Consider the following 22,507-nt stretch of genomic DNA (forward strand, 5'->3'; position numbering starts at 1 on the left):
AAGTCACCCAATTTTGCCAAAGGTAAACTATTAATATAATTATACATCATTAAATGCTTATTTTTAAGCAATGCAACTTTCTGGTTAACTCTGTATTAATAAGTTATCTGTGAAATGTTTTTAGGTAATTTATACTAAACTATGATATAATATATAATTACTAAACTGAAAGAAAATGGACAGTTATCAAAAACAATCATTTGAACTTTAATTATTCTTCAGCCATTCTTTCTTTAATAATAGCAAGACTGAACAACTATTTCTTTTCTTTTTTCTTTTCAAGTGAGAGGAGGGAAGATAGAGAGACAGACTCCCGCATGCACTCTGGCCAGGATTCACCCAGCAATCCTCGTCTGGGGCCAGTGCTCAAATCAACCAAGCTATCCTCAGCACCTGAGGCCTACTGTTAGACTACCCAAGCTATCCTCAGTGCCCAGGGCCAATGCTCAAACCAAGAATTTATTTCCTAAATTTCTTCCCCAGAGATTATACTGACTCTAATCAAACTCTCCAATGATTTATAAATAAGAAAATAAAATCTTTTATTTATAATGGTGACTACTCCCATAAATCTCAGTTGTTAGCACCAACTTTCTTGTATTATGCTTCCTGGGAAACAAAAAACTAATTCTCTGTAGGGTTTTTTTGGTAAATACAGATTCAGGTCAGAAAGAATTAAGATTTATTGATGAGAATTACACCAAAGCCACAGTGCTGGAGACAAATGTAATAGAATCTTCAACTTGTCTTTCTTGGATTGTGACTGTTTCTAGACCTCATACATGGTTTTAACCTTTCTGTTGGCTCTGGTCATTATATTATCTTTCTTTAGTCCACTTTTCACTTATTTAGTCAGTTGACACATATTTAATGAGCATCTACTTTGTGCTGAATAGGTTTCATAAATGATAGTAGGAGTCTTACTAGTAGTAAGGTAATACAAAAAGAACAATAGCTAATATTTACTGAGCACTAAATATTAGTGAGAAACATTAATCCTTTGGGGAGAGATGTTTATATATAAATGATTACATCAATACTTATTGAAATGTAGAAGGACATGTAGGATATCATTTGGCAAGGTACAGAAATCATTGAGTGAACACTTCAAAGAGAAGGTAATCTTGGGTTTTTGTGGGTTTTTTTTGTTGTTGTTGTATTTTTCTGAAGCTGGAAACGGGGAGAGACAGTCAGACAGACTCTCGCATGCGCCCGACCGGGATCCACCCGGCACGCCCACCAGGGGCGATGCTCTGCCCACCAGGGAGCGATGCTCTGCCCATCTGGGGTGTCGCTTTGCCGCAACCAGAGCCACTCTAGCGCCTGGGGCAGAGGCCAAGGAGCCATCCCCAGCGCCCGGGCCTTCTTTGCTCCAATGGAGCCTTGGCTGCGGGAGGGGAAGAGAGAGACAGAGAGGAAGGAGGGGGGGTGGAGAAGCAAATGAGCGCTTCTCCTATGTGCCCTGGCCGGGAATCGAACCCGGGTCCCCCGCACGCCAGGCCGACACTCTACCGCTGAGCCAACCGGCCAGGGCCGAGAAGGTAATCTTGAAAGATGAATAGGCCTGACCTGTGGTGGTGCAGTGGGTAAAGTGTCAACCTGGAATGCTGAGGTCACCAGTTCAAAACCATGGGCTTGCCTGGTCAAGGCACATATGGGAGTTGATGCTTTCTGCTCCTTCTCTCTCTCTCTCTCTCTCTCTCTCTCTCACTCTCTAAATGAATAAATAAATTAAAAAAAAAAGAAAAACGAAAAGGAATTTATCAGATGGGTATGGGGAAAGGTATTTCAGGCAATGGGGCATATATACAGAGACATAAAGACACAAAATGATAAGTATAATATCTTTTGAAAATTACATGTAGAAAATGCTGTATTATAAGGTGGGCATAAAGATATATTCTAAAATATACAAGAAACCTAAAATAACATTCTGAAGAAATAGTTTGTGGTATAGGAAGAAAAGTTTGATGTCCTGTATATTTAGGGCAAAAATAAAAACAGGTACCTTCTTTTGTAGGACCTATGTGATAGACTCCAGAAAGAAGACAAAGAGATATCTTTCTCCAGAAATCATGGAGGAGGGAATATATGAGGACAGTGTGTGGAACTGTAGAGCTAGATCATGAGTGGTAGTTGAGGTACTATGGATTAACCAAAAGAGCTATAAACATAATGTCAGAGCCAGTTGAACTAATAGGAAAAAGGGCAGACAGACCAACCTGAGTGTGGTTTGCATAGTATTGTGTTTTAAAACCTTGGACATCAAATATCAAAATCCTTTAGGATGTGTATATTCTTTCATCCAGGAGTTTATCTTTATAAATTTTTACTTAAAAAGAAAGTAAGGTGAGTACATAGTTTAAGCTAAAGATATTCACCACACTATTGCCTCTATAAATAAATAATATAGAAGCAACTTAAATATCTTACAGTAAGGGATTGTTTATATAATTTATGGAAAGTGCATACAGTGGAAGATGATGTCAGAGTAATGGCAGCATGAGAGATAATCTTGATCTCTTCCTTTGAAATTTCAACAAACTGAACAATTATAACGCAGCACAGGAACTCTACCTAGGCTCACAGGCATGCCTGAAAGATCCACACACTGCATGCATTAAAGGTGAGATGAGCTGAAAAGGGGAGCAGAAGATAAAACACATTCATGGTTGGCTCTGGAGAGGAGACAAACCCAGAGTGATTGGGGTTTTCTCTTTTTCTCTGCTGGATCATGGAGAGGAGAAAAGCTCAGGTTGTCTGGGTTTTGTCTGAGGAATGTGGAGAGGGAAACCCGGAGTGAGCGAGTCTCCTTCTGCCAGGAGGAGCAGTGAGATAGAGGCAGATACTAAGCCAAAGCGGTGGTGTCATGGTCAGTGTTCTCACAGTCTGCTTGCAGCCTGCACTTGGCAGAGAGAAAGAAAAGTAAGTGAACCCACCCCGCCTCCCAGACACCACATCCCTCACCTCACAGGAGTGGAGAGTTGCAGAAACAAACCCCACAGATAGCTCTCCAGAGCCACTCTATATCCTGAACAACAGAGGTACTCCACGTCGGGTCCCTTGGTCTGTTGAGACATGGGAAGGAGCACCCAGAGGTCTGAGATAACCATTGCTAAGCTATAAAGTTGGAAAGCTGAAGCCATAAAGCCCTCACAACACGCCTTACCTGCAAATGTGACTGCATCTCTGTCTACATCATTGCAAAAGCAACATCTGGGCAGAGGACAAACCAGAAATTTCATAGAGCTACAACTTGTAAAGCAGAAACACCTACAGGAAAAAAACAGTATCCTCTCAAAATTGAAATTTATTTCTTCTGATTTTCTTTTTTTCATCTTGTTCTTTCTTTCTCTTTTGAATTTTATTTTCTTTAATATTTATATTTTTATTCTTATTTTTTGTGGATTTTTTTTTGTTTTAGATTTTAATTTTTGGTTTTCAATCTTTATTTTTTTGTGGTTTTTCTTTTTTACTTCTCATTATTTTAAAAACTTTTTGTATTTTTTTAATTTTAATTTTTCATTTTTTTAGTTGCTTTTTGTTAGAGGTCATAACAACACCACTCTCAAGTGCAATCAAGGAAGAAGAAATAAAATTCCATAGCTACACAAGACAGAGACATAGTTCAGAAAGAAATTAAAAAATATCCAGAAAAAAATATTAATCACAGAGAAAACTTGGAGGTAAATGATAGAGAATTCAAAACTGAAGTTTTAAAAATATTCAACAAGATGCAAGAAAACACCAATAGGCAATTTAATGAGCTCACCAAGGAGACAGAAACTTTAAAAACAGAGATGAAGAACTCAATACATGAATAGAGAACTGAGGTAGCAAGTTTAGCTAATAGAAAAAGCCAGATAGAGGGGAAAAAAACCAGTGACATTGAAGTTAGGCAAGTAGAGATGTTACAGAGAGAAGAGGAGAGAGACTCACAAATTTAAAAAAGAAATGAGAGCTCTACACAAGAATTGTCTGACTTCATCAGAAAGAGCAATATAAGAATAATGGGTATATGAGAAAAAGAAGAGAGAGAGAAGGAAATGGAGAGCCTATTCAAACAAATAATTGATGAGAACTTGCCAAGCCTATCAAAAGAGTCTCAAATCCAAGAAGCAAATAGAACATCAAGTTACCTCAACCCAAACAGACCTACTCCAAGACACATAGTAATAAAATTGTCAAAAAAACAATGACAAAGAAAGAATCCTCAAGGCAGATAGAGAAAAGAAGAACATGCCATATAAAGGAAAGCCCATTAGGTTATCATCAGACTTCTCAGCAGAAAGTCTACAATCCAAACATTCAAAGTAATGAAAGAGAAAAATTGCCAGCCAAGAATATTATACCCATTAAAGTTACTCTTCAAATATAAAGAAAAAATTAAAACTTTTGCAGACGTACAGAAGCTGAGGGAATTTAACACCAGAAAACCCCACCCTGCAGGAAGTTATTGGACCAGACACAAAGAACAAAACAAATCAAAACTACAAGTGAAAGTTCCAACAAAGTAATAATAAAAACAAAGATAATCTGTGACAAAGATAACATAAAAGGGGAGAGGATAAAGGTTTGCAGGAGCAAAGGAGAATGGAGTACAGATAAACATTTTTCTTTTAGTAACCTAATGGTAATCGCCCACGAAAAAGCCACTACTGAAATACACAGTTAAAAAAAAAAAAAGAAACAGGACAAAAAGTATGGAATACAACTGAACAAAAACAACTGACAGAAACACAAAAGAGAAGAACCAAACAAGACACAGAGCCACCAGAAAACAACATAAAATGGCTATAGAAAATCCTCAAGTGTCAATAATTACCCTAGATGTAAATGGACTGAACTCACCAATAAAGAGACATGGAGTAGCAGACTGGATCAAAAAGCAAAACCCAACCATATGCTGCCTTCAAGAGACATATCTAAGCTGCAAGTACAAAAGTAGACTCAAAGTGAAAGGTTGAAAAATGATTTTCCAAGCTAATAATATCCAAAGAAAAGCAGGTATAGCCATACTCATATTTGACAATGCTGACTTTAAGACCTTAACCAGAGACAAAAATGGACATTTCATAATTGTAAAGAGGATACTGTATTAAGAAGACATAGCATTTCTTAATATATATGCACTGAACTAAGGAGCACCAAAACATATAAGACATCTACTAACTGATCTAAAAATAGAAGTGGACTAAACAGAATCATACTTGGAGATCTCAACACAGCACTGATGCCTTTAGATAAATCATCCAAGCAAAAAAATCACTAAAGAAGTGTCAGCCTTAATGACATACTAGACCAAATGGACATAATAGACATTTAAAGGACATTTCATACCAAAACATCAGATTATACATTCTTCTCCAGTGTGCATGGAACATTCTCAAGGATAGAACATATGTTGGGCCACAAAAAAAAATCAACAAATTCAGGAAGATTGAAATTATACCAAGCATATTTTCTGGCCACAAGGCCTTGAAATTAGAATTCAGCTCCACAAAGGAAGTAAAGAAACCCACAAAAATGTGGAAATTAAACAACATACATCTAAAAAATGACTGACTGAATCAAAGAAATAAAAGCTGAGAACAAAGATATTTACAGACAAATGAAAAGGACAGCACGACATACCAAAATTTCTGGGATGCAGTGACAGCAGTAATAAGAGGCAAGTTTATATCATTACAGGTTTATATCAAGAAATAAGATCCCCTGGCCATTTGGCTCAGTGGAAGAGCATCAACCCTGTATGTAGGTGTCCCAGATTTGATTTCTGGTCAGGACACACAGGAGAAGTGACTATCTATTTCTCCACCGCATTCTCTCTCTCTCTCTCTCTCTCTCTCTCTTCTTCTCCCATGGATATGCCTCAATTGATTTGAGCACATTGGCCCCAGGATCCATGGAGCCTCTGTCTTAGGCTTGAAAAATAGCTCAGTTGTGAGTATGGCCCTCGTTAGTCAGAGCATTGTCCCCACACGGAGGTTGCCAGGTGAATCCCAGTTGGGGAGCATGTGGGAGTCTTTCTATCTCTTCTCTTCTCACCAAAAAAAAAGAAGAAAAAGGAAAACAAGTCAAGAGAGATCCCAAATATACAAGCTAACATCACACATAAGGAACTAGGAAAAGAAGAACAAAGGCAACCCAAAGTCAGCAGAAGAAAGGAAATAGTAAAAATTAGAGCAGAACTAAATAAAATCGAGAATAGAAAAACTGTACAAAAAAGTTAATACAACAAAGAACTGGTTCTTCAAAAAGATCAATAAAATTGACAAACCCCTGGCTATACTCACTAAGGAAAAAAGAGAAAAGACTCATAAACAAAATCCAAAATGAAAGAGGAGAAATTATAGACATCATAGATATACAAAGGATCACAGTAGAATACTATGAATGATTATATGCAACCAAATTCAACAACCTAGAGGAAATGGATAAATTCCTAGAACTATACAATCTTCCTAGACTGAGTCACGAAGAAGTGAAAAACCTAAATAGACTCATAAGCAGGGAGGAAATAGAAACACCTATCAAATAGCCTTCAAAAAATAAAAGTCCAGGACCAGATGTCTACACTAGTGAATTTTACCAAACATTCAAAGAAGATTTGGTACCTACCCTTCTCAAAGTCTTTCAAACACCAGAAGAACAAATATTCCCTAACACATTTTATGAGGCCAACATAACCCTGATACCAAAACCAGGCAAGGACAATACAAAAAAGAAAACTACAGACCAATATTGCTAATGAATACAGATGCAAGAATTCCTAAACCAAATACTAGCAAATTGAATACAATAATGCATTAAAAAATAATATATCATGATCAAGTGGGATTCATTCTAGGAGCACAGTATGGTTCAACATATGAAAATCAAACAACATAATACACCACATCAACAAAGCAAAGAACAAAAATCATATAATCTTATCAATAAATGCAGAAAAAGCATTCAATAAGATACAACATCCCTCTATGTTTAAAATACTCAAAAGAATAAAAATAGAAAGAAAGTACCTCAACACCATAAAGGCCATATATGACAAATCATCAGCTAATATCATACTAAATGGTGAAAAAATAAAGACTTTTCCTCTAAAATCAGGAAAAAGACAAAGCTGCCCATTCTTCCCATTCTCATTCAACATAGTTCTGGAAGTTCTAGCCAGAGCAATAAGACGAAGAAGAAATAAAAGGCATCCATATCAGGAAAGAAGAAGTAAAGGTATCACTTTTTGCAGATGACATGATCCTGTATATAAAAAACCCCAATGACTCCATCAGAAATCTATTAGAAACAATAACCCAATATAGTAAAGTCACAGATACAAAATTAATGTACAAAAGTCTATTGCTTTCCTATATGCCAACAATGAAATTTTGAAAAATGAACTTAAAAAAAATTCCTTTTACAATTGCAACAAAAAAATAAAATATCTAGAATAAACTTAATAAAGAATGTGAAGGACCTATATACTAAAAACTACAAAGCGTTATTGAAAGAAATTGAAAAAGACATAATGAAATAAAAAAATATTACATGTTCATGAACTGGAAGAATTAATAGTTAAAATGGCCATATTACCTAAAGCAATATACAAATTGAATGCAATCCCCATTTTAATCTCATGTCATTTTTTTTTAAAGATATAGAACAAAAAATCACCAGGTTTGTATAGAACCATGAAAAGTCTCAAATAGCCAAAATAATACTGAGGAAAAAGAATAAAACTGGAGGTATCACATTACATGACTTCAAATTATACTCTATAGAGTGACAATAATCAAAACAGCATGGTTTGGTAGAAAAACAGACATACAGACCAATGGAACTGAATCGAGAGCCCAGAAATAAAATCACATAAAGATGGACAAATAATCTGTGACAAAGGATCCAAAAACACACAATAATGAAAATAAAGCCTCTTCAATAAATGGTGCCGGGAAATTGGAAAGCCCCATGCAAAAGAATGAAACTTGACTAGAGATTGTCCCCTTGCACAAAAAATTAATTCAAAATGGATTAAAGACCTAAATATAAGATCTGAATAATAAATTACTTAGAAGAAAATATAGGTACTAAGTTAATGGGCCTTGGCCGTAGAGAACAATTTTTGAACATGACCCCCCAAGGCAAGGGAAATAAAGGCAAAAATAAATAAATGGGACTATATCAAATTAAAAAGCTTCTGCACAGCAAAAGAAACTGACAACAAAACAAATAGCCAACTAAATGGGAGATGATATTTGCAAACAACAGTTCCGATAAGGGGTTAACATCCAAAATATATAAAGAACTCCCAAAGCTCAGCAACAAACAAGCAAACGACCCAATTAAAATATGGGGAGAAGCAAAAAAAAAAAAAAAATGGGGAGAGGCCTGAACAGACATTTCTCCCAAGAGGACATACAAATGGATAACAGATATATGAAAATATGCTAATTTTCACTAGCTATTTGAGAAATACAACTCAAAACTACAATGAGATACCACCTCATACCTGTTAGATTAGCTATTATCAACAAGACAGGTAACAAATGTTGGAGAGGCTGTGGAGAAAAAAGAACCCTCATTCACTGCTGGTGGGAATATAAATTAGAACAAACATTATGGAAGAAAGTATTGTGGTTCCTCAAAAAATTAAGACTAGAATTACCATATGACCCAGCAATCCCTCTACTGAATATCTACCCTCAAAACTCAAAAACATTGGTACATAAAGACACATGCTCCCCCATGTTCATTGCAGCATTATTCACAGTGGCCAAGACATGGAAACAGCCAAAGTGTCCTTCAATAGAAGATTGGGTTAAAATATGTTGTACATATACACAATGGAATACTACTCAGCCATAAGAAATAATGACACATTGCCATTTACAACATGGATGGGCTTTGAGAACAGTATACTGAGTAAAATAAGTAAATCACAACAATCTAAGAACTGTATGATTTCACACATTGGTAGGATATAAAACTGAGACTCATGGACATAGATAAAAGTGAAGTGAGCGCCAGAAGGAGAGGGATATGGGAGGTGGGGAGGAGAGGGGAGTAAAGAGGGACAAATATATGGTGACAGAAAATGATTTGACTTTAGGTGATGGGTATACAACGTAATCAACAGTTCAAATGCTATAAAAATGTTTACCTGAAACCTATATACTCTTATTGATCAATGCCACGCTGTTAAATTTAATTTTCTAAATAAAAATTTAAAAAAAGAAATTGTATAATGGAATATAGGGTAGCTAAAAGAAATGAAAGCATATTTTGTTTATAGAAAAAGAATTACAGTATGAAATTATTGGGGAGAAAATTAAATAACAGTATAGTCACTGTAACTGAATCTTTTGTCTCCATCTGTTGCAATTTTGACACAGAGAATAAGTTTGGAAGTATATTAAGGAAAGTGTTCACAGTGATAGCTCTTGATAATAAGATTGTGATTGATTCTTATGTTTTTGTTTCTGCTTATCTGAGTTTACTAATTGTTTTTTAACATTGAATATGGATAATATATATAATAAGTCTGGCTTTTTAGTAACAATTAAAATTCATTTATTCAAATGTCACCAATACACTGTCTATAGAGGGACAGTAATTACAGTCTACTTTTCCTGCCTGAATAACATGAAATGATAATTGTGATATAGCTCAATAGAAAATATGTGTGCCCTTAAATTGCTTTAAAATGTGAAATGAACTTAGAACTGTATCTTGACTGTGTGTCCTTAAGTGACATACACAAGACAAAAATTCTTTAATAATAAAAATTATTAATTTAATAATGGAAATCAGAAATTAGTATTTCTGTAAAATTGCTGTATTGTGACAGCAAAGAAGGCAACTGAAACCCATCAGAAGTGGGGGTCAATCTCTCCCTCAAAGGGTACTTTAAAATTTCCCTTTGACACAGCAATTCTAGTCTCAGGAATCTCTTCTACAAATAGCCCACATATGCACAAAATGTCAGTCCAATAAAGTTTCTTCCATTTTGTTTATGGGAGAAAAACATTTTTAAACATCAGAATGTCCATCTTAGAGAAATGGGTAGGTGAATTATATTACAGCAAATAGTGTGAAATTCTATATAACCACTAAAATTAATACAGTAGCATGGTAAAAATCCTCCAAGCATACTGGCAAGTTTTTAAAAAAATGCCAATTAGTGTCCCATTTGTGTGATAATACAAGAATTTACATGCTATTTTATATTTTAGTATTTCTAGAATTTTTAAAATATATACTCAACAGGCACTTGTGGCTTTTAAAATATATAACTAAACATAAATAACAAATAAATAATTTGAGGAATATATGCAGTACAATAAAATACCTAGATTATTAGTATATTTAAAGTAGTTGATAAATATTATGTTGCAGAATTCTCATAAATAGTTTTGGGATTATATTCTTGAGGAATATATTAGCTCCTTCCAAACCTTAGTGTTTTTAACCAAACTAATTGGTAGGTCAGATGCAGAAGATAAAAGACAATTCAAGCCTGCACAGTAGATAAAACTTTGACCCTGGACGTTGAGGTTACTGGTTCAAACACATGATCTCAAAGTTGTTGGCTTTAGTCCAAGGTCACTGTTTTGAGCAAGGAGTCACTGGCTCAGCTTGAGCCCACCAGTCATAACACGTATGAGAAATAATCAATGAACGACTAAAGTGCCGTGACAAGGTGATGTCTCTCATCTCTCTCCTCCCCTTCTCTCTCGTTACTTTCCTTTCTCTCTCTCTCTCAAATAAATTAAAAAATAAAAGATTATTCAATTCTTCTCAATTTTCTTATACTTTATGAAATAAAAAAATTTCCTTAAAGAAAACAACACATTTTTCTACCATTATCAGTTTAACTTTTCCCATTTATCAATTAATTCTTGAAAAACTTTTATAAATCCTATACTCTGTGTCTGGCATTGCAGATGGAATCCTGTTCTTTGTGGAATTTACAATATTTTGAACATCTTACTAACATGGTACAAAATTAAAGAGGAGGCTGACCAGCTGGTGGCACACAGTGGATAGAGCCTTGACCTGGGATGCTGAGGACCCAGGTTCAAAACCCCAAGGTTGCCAGCTTGAGTATGTGCTCACCAGCTTGAGCGTGGGTTGGCTGGCTTGAGTGTGGGATCATAGACATGACCCCATGGTTGCTGGCTTGAGTCCAAAGGTTGCTGGCTTGAGCCCAAGGCCATTGGCTTGAGCAAGGGGTCACTGGTTCAGCTGGAGTCCCTGGTTAAGGCACATATGAAAAGCAATCAATGAACAACTAAAGTGCCGTGACAAGTTGATGCTTCTCATCTCTCTCCCTTCCTGTCTGTCCTTTTTTGTTCTCTTGCTCCCTCTCTCTCTTAATAAAAAAAAAAAAATTTAAAGAGGATGTAGCAAACATTAGCAGATAGATTTGCTGTTATTAAAAGAGCCACAGACTAGTTCAAACAAAAGCAGTTTTACATTAATAACTGATATGCAAATTAATGCATTATTTATGATCATCTATATCATAAATACATCTATATACATTATATCTATTTAATCATCTATATGTTTATCTTTAGTTAAAAATAAATGATGGCAATAAATAAACAAAGCCAACTAAATACACAGGACCACCGAAGGCAATTATACAACCCCACAATGTCAACAAGTATTTAAATAAAACAATTAGCAATTCAAATCTCAAACTTAAGATAAAGATAATAAGTAAAATAGAGCAGCAAAAAGAATATTTGGGTTTAGGTACTCTTTATTGAATGGTTTAAAGGCAGATTAGGGAAGCTAATAGGATGAAACTAATTTTCATCCTATTAAGGGTTTTCTTGTTCTGTTTGTTTTGACATCAGTATTTGGATTTCTTTGAAAAGGCCAAAAGTGATTTTTTATTCTGGGTAGTCACAGAGAGCTGGGACTGGAAGGAACATAATCTCTGTTGTAGCTATTAACACACTACATTTTTTGAATTGCTAATTAAGTATTTACACTTTCATGCCCTGCCCTCAATTTAACAGAAAGTTTCTTGAGGGCAAGATGCTGTTTCTTTACCTTTGATTCCCTAATTTAGGGTATAGCTCCTGGAACAGAAAAAAATGTGTAATTAATTTTGGTTGAATACATAATATACAGTATTGTAAAATCACAAGTTATTTTTCTGGGGTCAGCATTAACATGGGTATTTGACTACTAAAATAATTTGCCTAATTATATACTTTTGTATGTTATAATAAAAAGGCTGATTATAATAATTAGGCTTATATATATTAGGTTAATATATCCTATATATATTTGAATACTCTATGTTGATAAAAATAATTTTATATATAAGTTGTATAATTTATGTATATTATACATATAAAATCAAGCTATTGATCTTAGTAGTCACTCGTATATGTGTAAAGATTGCCATAAATAATCAAGGGCAGGCCAACTGATCATCAGCAATATCCCACAGAACCACTATGGCTCAGGAATAAAAAAAGACTTCACAGAAGAGAAAGAGAACCATAATCAACTCTTTATTATTTATTCATAGGCATCTAAATAAAAAAAAGTTTCTATGGCCAGTATTGACAAAATTAGGTACTGTGATTTCAAAATTATTGTTTTATCCCAATACATAGTATTTTATACTACTAAGAATAAGAGTATGATTATCGTCTGAGGATAAAAGGGCAAAAGTACTGTATAGCAGATTATAATTCCAGGTACTTTTGATATTCTTGATTTTGAACCAAAGATTATAATCAATCACTAGTTAACAAATTTTAGTAACAAGACTAAAAATGTCCTTCATGTCAATAATACTAAGAAGTCTTTCTTTTTCCCATGCTGAATTCAGGAACCTTCACCAATATCCATTTTGAAATCTGAAAGAAGCCTTTGGCTTTCAATGTTACTTTCTTGTCAGAGGATTTGTCTTTTGTCATGAATAAATACAAACATTTTAATTGTGAAACTACCTGGTTCTAAACAAATACATCCTTGGCCAGTTGCTCAGTGGATAAAGTGTTGGACCGGTGTGCCGATGTACTGGGTTCGTTCCCCAGTCAGGGCAGACGTGAGAAGCAACCATCTGCTTCTCTCCCTCTTCCCCTTTCACAACCAGTGGCTTGATCTGTTTGAGCGTTGGCCCTGGGCACTAAGGATAACTCAGTTAATTTAAACATCAGCCACAGACAGGGGTTACCTGGTGAATCCCGGTTGGGGTACATGCAGGAGTCTGTCTCTATCTCCTTTCTTTTCACTTAAAAAAAAAATAGGTAAGCAGCTACTGTATCTGTTTTTTTGTTGTTGTTTTTTGATTTGACAGAACAACTTATTTTTTCATTTTTTATTTTTCAGTTACATTCAATTTTATTGAATGTTGACATTCAGTATTATTTTATATGAGTTTAAGAGGTATCAGAGGTACAGTACTTGTATTAAGGGTATGTTCGCTTTGTTTTACAGGAAACTCTGAATGCCAGTTTTATGTCTGGGCAATTCTAGCTGCCTTAGTTTTAGCTCTGATTATATCGGTGATCTTCAATGTTTTTCACTATGTGGAAAAGCAGCGACAAGGTAAGACGTTTTGAGAAATGGCCACATGGGGTCTGTGTGAATTGACACTGATTCAGTGGAAAATAACTTTATAACATTTTGTCCAACAGAATATTTTTATCTGTAGAAAATCTATTTGATATGTTTTCGCCCTAAGGGTTTTCTTAATTTAAGAGTGAAATCATGTTAGGAATGTAAAAAACTCCTAGTCTTAACTTTATCTGTGCCTGAAGATATAAAGTAAGAAGAGATGTCCTGATACAATTTACTTTTCCTCCTCCAGAAACATTTCTGAACAACTTATAAAATTAGTCTATTTTGGAAGAGCCATAAATTCTTTCTGATGCATGATGAGAAAATTGAAGACTAACTCTTTAAGTTTCCACTCAAGCCTACTGAAACTTCTCAGCATCAGTCAGGCCCTTTAAAGTGCAGACTTCTTTTGGGATCAGAAAGGAACTGAAAAAGCAATAGACTGAACCATGGGCTTGTTTGTAAACACTCCCAGGGTCTAGGAGGGCAAGTCAAGGGGATCTGTCGCTGCCGGCTTTTCAACAAGCTGGGCAGCAGTTTTAACAATATGAATTTCACCCTCATGTTCATTATTGAAATAATGTACTGCTTAGCAATTGGTACAATTTTTGCACATTGTAGGCATTCAATATATGTACAATGAATAAATGAATGGATTGGATGGGTGAGTGGGATAGATAAATGAAAATTCAACTATTTGGGGGACAGTCTTAATTTTCTGCTTTTACTTTTTTTTAATTGTTTTTTTTTTTTTAGATAGAGGAAGGGAGAGACACACATTGAATCCTTTGGTTCACCTAATTACATGGATAGAACCGCAAACTTATCCCATCTAGGCCACACTGCAAGTTATCCTTGGCTTTTAGTTTTATCACTATTAATATTTATGTTAAATTTACTCCCGGGCCATAAGTTTTTGTTTCTTCAGTTTCTTCTGGGATATCTTTTTCTTCTGTGTAACTTCCTCTTCTGGTTTAGGAACAATCTGCTCTTTTTCAGTAAGGATCATCTCAATGTGGCAGGGAGAGCTCATGTAAGGGTTAATCCGCCCATGAGCTCTGTAAATTCTCCTTCGCATTTTGGGGGCCTTGTTCACCTGGATGTGCTCAATGACCAGAGAATCTACGTCTAACCTCTTAAGTTCAGCATTACTCTCTGCATTTTTAAGCATGTGGAGCAAAAATTCAGCACTCTTTTTAGGCCAGCGACCCTGTGTCCAGCCCCACTGTTTGGCCTGGGCACACCTACCAACTCCACCATTGTAACGACGGAATGGCACACACTGCTTCTGTAAAGTGACATCCTTCAGGTACTTGGTAGCTTTTTGAATATGCACACCCTTGATGGCCTGGGCAGTTTCATGCGTATTCTTAAAGTGAACTCGAAGGTTTGACCCTCTTGACTTGCATGATTTTGTGGGGTTTTCTGGGTCAAGTGAGTAGCGAACCATTTTGAGAGGTCACCTAGGCCCGTTTTCGGGAAGAGGACAGTCAGTCTTAATTTTCTAGAACCAGTAAACTACTAGGGTGAGAGCATTTAAGTTGTAATGTTGTAAAGTACTGTACCTCACTTCCGTGGGTTTACATAGAGACACCAAGTCCAGATGAATTTTGAAGGGTTTTATTAAAAAAAGGAGATTTATTAATATGCTCAGTGCATATGACTGACATGGGGCATATCTGACCCAAATTGCGCAGCCCCAAATATATCTCAGAGGCTGGTTATATGCCTTTTGACCACATACAGGTTAGGGAAGCATGACAGCATGACACAATCATTAACAAGCTTATAACATTTGTCTACGGAAAATACAATCAAAGACATTCACAAATCTTTTAGTATTTATCTCCCCTCCTTTGCCTAGTTAGGGGTCCCCAAACTACAGCCCGCGGGCCACATGCGACCCCCTGAGGCCATTTATCCAGCCCCCGCCGCATTCCAGAAGGGGCACCTCTTTCATTGGTGGTCAGTGAGACCACCGCAAAGCGCGACGTCGCTCACGTACAGTACTACTTCTGGTGACGCGGGACGCACACCTCACGGCTCCAGAAGCGCGTCATATCACTTGTTAGGGCTAGCAGTGACAAATACGGAACCCGACATTGACCAGCTCATTAGCCAAAAGCAGGCCCATAGTTCCCATTGAAATATTTGCCAGTTTGTTGATTTAAATTTACTCGTTCTTTATTTTAAATATTGTATTTGTTCCCGTTTTTTTTTTTTACTTTAAAATAAGATATGTGCAGTGTGCATAGGGATTTGTTCATAGTTTTTTTTTATAGTCTGGCCCTCCAACAGTCTGAGGGACAGTGAACTGGCCCCCTGTGTAAAAAGTTTGGGGACCCCTGGCCTAGAGGTACACGTTAATCTCAGGATTTCAGGAAGGAAAGGAGAGCCAAAATCAGTGTCGGTATGAAACACTTGTCTCTTATTGGTATGAAATTTTGGTATGGAAATTTTGTCTCTTATTGAAAGGGAAAGAAAGTTTTTTAGATAACCTTAATCCTTTCAGAGAACTAAAACTAAATGAGCCAGTTGTCCTTGTAAGTCAGGAGACTTTCATATTCTTTTCCCTCCATTTTCCAAAGAAAGGATGGAACAGAAAGCCTGACTTTTTCCTCTTTAAAATGGCGTTGCCAATACTAAGTTTTACAGTTCTCTGGCACCTTACCACAGTAATAAATAAATAGAAAAGATAAATACATTTTCTAAATTAGGCACATGTGACCAAGAAAAACTGCATGAAGCTAATTTAGAAACAATGGTCAGATTCTGGGTGTTGGTCAAATAAGTTTGTAAATATGATGTATATGTTTGCTCGCTTATAGTTTGCATTGGGTGTGGGAGACAGGCTGTAAGCAGGCAGGGTCGTTATAGCCTAAGGCAGTGTTAGTCCACCTGGTCCCTACCGCCCACTAGTGGGCATTCCAGTTTTTATGGTGGGTGGTAGTGAAGCAACCAAAGTATAAATAAACAGATAGATTTAACTATAGTAAGTTGTTTTATAAAGATTTATTCTGCCAAATTTAGCGAAAATCTGACATAAAGTACTTGGTAATTATTATTATATGCTTTTATTTGCTGTAACTGTGCTTTATAAATTTTATAAAGTTATTTCCCTACATTATAAATCACCATTACTGTGGAACCGGTGGGCGGTTAGAAAATTTTACTACTAACAGAGATACAAAAGTAGGTGGTAGGTATAAAAAGGTTGACTACCCCTGACCTAAGGCTTAGATTTAAGATTAAGCCTTTCCCACCCTAAGTGACTTTGTATCAGAGACTTCCTTGTTTGTATATTGGATTAAAGGTTTTGATTTCTGCACTATAAAATGAGGCAGAGGAGCCCATGTGAGAGGAGAGCAGAGAAAGGCCACGTGGAAGAGAGGAGAAACAGCCAAAATGGCTGAGTGCTGAAGGAGAAGCCAGTTTGTGCAGAGTTTGTGCAGAGAGAAGGAGGTGGGGAACAGAGGTGAATAAGGCTGGTGAGCTAAAAACCCTTGATTCTAGGAAACTCAGATAAGTCAGTGGCTTTGGGAGCCCTGAATGGAAAGGGAAATGTTTTTCCACTGTGTGTATTTCTTGCCCATCAGGTACAAGCTAGGATTAAAAATGGCCCACCAGGTCTTGGCTCCGTTGTTTCATTACCGTCTGTCCAAATCAAATGAGAACCTGCATGGACCAGGCAGCTGTGATGGTAGCCTTGGGTACTGGCTTTACACTGGACAAGGCCTTGATTCTCTTAAGGAGTGTTTTATTTTTTTTCTTTTATTTTTATTTTTTTGTATTTTTCTGAAGCTGGAAACGGGGAGACAGTCAGACAGACTCCTGCATGTGCCCGACCAGGATCCACCCGGCACTCCCACCAGGGGACAATGCTCTGCCCATCTGGGGCATCGCTCTGCCGCAATTGGAGCCACTCTAGCGCCTGGGGCAGAGTCCAAGGAGCCATCCCCAGCGCCCGGGCCATCTTTGCTCCAATGGAGCCTCGCTGCGGGAGGAGAAGAGAGAGACAGAGAGGAAGGAGAGGGGGGAGGGTGGAGAAGCAGATGGGCGCTTCTCCTGTGTGCCCTGGCCGGGAATCAAACCCGGGACTCCTGCACGCCAGGCTGACGCTCTACCACTGAGCCAACCGGCCAGGGCCGAGTGTTTTCTTCGGTGCTGATAATGTTAATGTAAAATATGAAGAGGAAGGCCTCATTGTCATGGGGGTTTGCAAAATAATATGAGAGGCACTAGAAAATGAACTGGCATAACAGAGGTCACACGGCTATATAATAGCAAAATCAAGGATATGTGTTCAGTTTTTCTTAATTCTCTGTCCACAATGGTTTCCATTAGCACGAGCTGCATTTGCATTGTTGACCAAATGTCTCCAAAACCCATCATTCTTTTAGGGTCTCTATTGTAAGATGAAGTTCCAAGCAAGCAACAGTTTTTCATTAACAATGATTTCAGTAATTACTTTTAAATTCAAATATTTTTTCAAACAAAGTTTGTATCAGATGCACAAATGACCCATCATCAGACATCTTCTTTTTTAAAAGTTTCCTTCTTTTATAGGGGGAAACAAAAAAAAGAGCAAAGAGTAGCATGTTACTTTTTACAATAGCTCAAAAGAAATGGATTTTAAATTTTATTAAAATATTTTATGAATGCAGATTGTATTTTCACCTGGATTTAAAAGGTGACTTGGGAATGATAGAGGTGAAATGATTCAAGGTGAAAACCAGGACAACAATAAGCATCTGAACTAGTACTTTATTCTTCCATTGATTCCAGTGATAATAATCTGGCGATTTGCGTGGGGCCAGGGAACAAGTGGATTTGCTAATTCTCACTGGAAATTTATTTATCAATATCCAGACCATTTTGCCACCATGCAAGCTCCTTTGTGGAATTGTTTGCTTGTAATGATAGGTAGATCACTGCTAAAAGACAGTAGCAGGCTTTAAATTTTAAAAAAAAGGCTTACGGTTTTTCTTATTAGTTGTACAAACCCTTACTGCCTCTGGCACACTATAAATCAATCTAGTGCCTAAAAGCAGTATAGAGGGAAATAAAATTTTTTAGAAACAGGAAATAAATTACATTCATTGCTGTATTTTAGAAAATCAATTTCAGTTTCACTCATTGTTTTTTATCATCATGGCTTTTGAAGTCATCTGACATTGAATTAAAACTCTGCTTTTAGCCTGACCTGTGGTGGTGCAGGGGGATAGAGCATCGACCTGGAAGTGCTGAGATCGACAGTTCGAAACCCTGGGCTTGCCTGGTCAAGGCACATGTGGGAGTTGATGCTTCCAGCTCCTCCCCCCTTCTCTATCTCTATCTCTCCTCTCTCTGTCTCTCCCTCTCCTCTCTAAAATGAATAAATAAAAAAATAAAATTAAAAAAAAATAAAAAAAAATAAAACTCTGCTTTTAATATTTACCTGGGTGATCTTGTACAAGTAGTATAAGTTCTCTGAATTTTAGTTTCTTTATCTACAAAATGTTGTTAATATCATCTAGAGTATAAAATTCTCGAGAGAATTATATAGATACAGTAGTCCCTCTGATCCAGGAAGGATACGTTCTGAGATGCCCAGTGGATATCCAAAACTGTGGATAGTACTAAACCTATATATGCTATGTTTTTTTCTTATATGTATAATGTATCTATGATAAACTTCAGTTTTTATATTAAGCATAGTAAGAGATTAACAACAATAACTAATAATAAAATAGAAGAATTACAATAAAATAAGTATTACTTTAACACAAACATTGTGATACCATGACAATCGATCTGATAACCAGAAGGGTTACTAAGTGACTGATGGGCAGGGAATGTATGCTGTGCCGAGAGGCTGAACAAAGGCATGTTTCACTTCCCCGGTGGGACATAGACGGACAGCTCAAGATTTAAACATGCAACTTAGAATAGCATGCAATTTAAAACCGATGAATTATTTATTTCTGGAGTTCTCTATCTAATTTTTTTTAGGTAAGAGTAGGGGAGATAGACTCCCTCATGCACCCCAACTGGAATTCACCTGGCAATCCCCCTCTGGGGCCGATGCTTGAATCAACTGAGCTATCCTTAGCACCTGAGGTCAACCCTCAGAGCAGTCAAACCACTAGCTGCGAGAATGAAAGAGAGAGACAAGGGGGAGAGGGAGGGAAAGAGAAGTAGATGGTCACTTCTCCTGTGTGCCTTGACCAGGGATCGAACCGAAGATGTCCACACCCTGAGCTGATGCTCTGTCCACTGAGTCATCAATGCCAGGGCCTATTTAATATTTCTGAACCATGGTTGACCATGAGTATCTGAAACCACAGATAAGAGGGGACTACTTACCTCAGCACAGTACTAGAGACTTAGGAGGTCAGTCCTGGACAGGGTGCAGCCCATATCACCATTCTTGGTAGCTCTGGTACTTCCTTCCCTTATTTCATGAACATTTGTAAAGGATTTACTATGACTACAGATCATCCCATTAAATTTTATTTATTGTCTGTTATTTTATCTGAACACCTAATGTTCAGTGAACATTAGTTCCTCTGGCCTCTTCTCTGATCTCATCTCACTTCCTGTCCCCATCTCTATTTTATTTAACACATCTGCGCAATAACCTGCATTTTAGCAATAACTGTAGGGCTCGTTTAAGTCACATACAGGTTCACTTTAGAGAGCTTTCTGTACACTTTCATGGAATTGGTTCTAAACATTATAGCCTACTACAAATTATTTTATTTGATATGCAATGTGTCCTCCTTAGGTGACGCACACAACCCTGGGACTTGCACTTTATTAGCATGCAAACCTTTTTTTTTTTTTCTTTATTCATTTTTAGAGAGGAGAGAGAGAGGGAGAGAGAGAGACAGAGAGAGAGAGAAGGGGGGAGGAGCTGGAAGCATCAACTCCCATATGTGCCTTGACCAGGCAAGCCCAGGGTTTCGAACTGGCGACCTTAGCATTTCCAGGTCGAGGTGTTATCCACTGCGCCACTACAGATCAGGCTAACCTGTTGACTGTTGAATGGGTAATGGCCCGCCTGTTCTTGGCTCCATTGTTTCATTACCATCCGAATCTAAGGTGAACCTGCGCTGGCCAGGTGGCTGTGATGGTGGCAGTGGCTACTGGCTTTACAATTGTGGAGCAATATTTATTTATTCTGAAAGAATGCCTTTCCTTTTCATCTCCTCTTCTTTTTCTGTCTGTTGTCCCTTCCTAACCTCCCCAGATTCTCCTCACATCTTTCCCCAAGTATTAGTATTAACTGCCTTCCTTTCTATTGCCTATGAGCAAATAGCATTCTTTCTCACCCAGAGATTCCAGGTGGATTAGGGATTAGCTCTGCAAACTAATTCCTTTCCAGTCCTTTCGAAGGCTCCTCCCTGCTCTGTTTCTGCTAGACGGGCAAACTTGAAGAGATTCCATCCTGTTAGCCAGCTTTCCTGCCGCTTGGTTTGGGAATACAGTATCCCTATATCTCACCTCATGTAACTTTTTAGTTTTGCATCTTTATGTTATTCTTTGTGGCTAAGAAACTTGCAAGATATGACTCCACCTTGGCAAACAGTGAGTAAGTACTAATGATGTATTACGTAGCTTACAAAAGACAATCTCTATTTTAGCAACAATATAATATCTACACATTCAATCAGATAGACAAGATAAGCCTCTCTTTGATGTTTTCTGTAGCAGTGCTGAGTAGAAGCTTTGAAATGGAGTTCTTCCTTTCCCCAAAAATAAATCTTTCATTTTTATGTGATATTTTGTCCAAATCTTCTTTGGGAGGATTATGTTTATTTCTATTTTTTCTGATAAGATTGCATTTACTTCTTCGTCTTTTAAAGCAAAAGAAAAAAAAATTTTTTTATCCAGCCTTTCTTCTGTTTTGAGGATAAACAAGCCTAAACTTTGCTCATACATCAAAGTCTTATCAGTATCAGTACGTCTCCTACTCACTAGAAAACTATGTCACATTTTTCACATTAAAAATATACCCAAAATGTTTTTATTATGGAGTTTCAGCCATGTGCAATGGTTTCTTGTTATATATTGCACATGGAAGGGTGAGCACTATAAAGGGAAAATATAAAAGCAAATAAATGTCTGCTCACACCTTCTCAACCATAAACCCAGAACAAACAAATTGTTTGAATCTGAATCACAGGAAAGGATTATGGAAACTCACCCTGCTCTACTCAGAGTCTTGCAAATGTTTAACTGCTTTATAACAAAAGAAAGACTGCTTTTTGCTTTACCCAGTATCACTGAAAAGATTAGGTAGCTTTTAAATCATTCTAGTTATTTGTAAAGAAACTTCTCCAACTCTCACTTCTAAGCCTTCCTGACAGACCAAGCCCTTTTCAGGAGCCGGAGCTTGCTGACCTTTCTTCTTAGGTGTGACCTCTTGACTTTCCATTATGACTCTCCTCTTTAAGGAGATCATATTTTATCACCCTTCTTAAAGTAAATGTTTTAAAACTAAAACCACACAAGTCCTGAAAGGCCAGCTCCAGATTGCCCATAGCATCGGAAGTAATGTGTAATGTGGTGGTGTCCTTGAACTTTTCTTCTTCAACACACTTGCTCTTGCAATTTAATATTTTTTTTTACCTGTTACTTATTTTTTCTTCACATTGTTTTAGTTCTCTTTCCTTTTATCTGAACATCTTATTATTATATTGCATCCTTTATCTAATTGCTTCTACTTCCTTTTTTTCCACAAAGGTGTTTGATCAAAAACTCTTTTTTGCTTTTCTCTGGTAATAATACATCCAACTACATTTTCTTTCTATAGTGCTGTTCTTTTACACACTACATTAATGTACTTTCCAAGTACCAACATTCATACTCTGACCACCTCTGGAAAACACACAGTATCTTTTTTAAGAATCTTAGTTTGTTTGGAGAAATATTTTTA

The 22,507-nt window shown here is 36.8% G+C and overlaps 1 protein-coding gene across 1 annotated transcript in view; it reads left to right on the top strand.

Annotated features, from left to right (window-relative positions):
• The window catches only part of TRAT1 (T cell receptor associated transmembrane adaptor 1), a 57,649-nt gene that overhangs the window by 6,844 nt on the left and 28,298 nt on the right, over nt 1-22,507 (top strand). The window contains exon 2 of the mRNA XM_066241643.1: nt 13,465-13,575. Coding sequence (XP_066097740.1) covers nt 13,465-13,575 — 111 coding nt within the window. The remainder of the gene's footprint in view (nt 1-13,464; nt 13,576-22,507) is intronic.

Source organism: Saccopteryx bilineata, chromosome 8 (genome assembly GCF_036850765.1).
Source record: "Saccopteryx bilineata isolate mSacBil1 chromosome 8, mSacBil1_pri_phased_curated, whole genome shotgun sequence".
In the NCBI taxonomy this organism is placed as follows: domain Eukaryota; kingdom Metazoa; phylum Chordata; class Mammalia; order Chiroptera; family Emballonuridae; genus Saccopteryx; species Saccopteryx bilineata.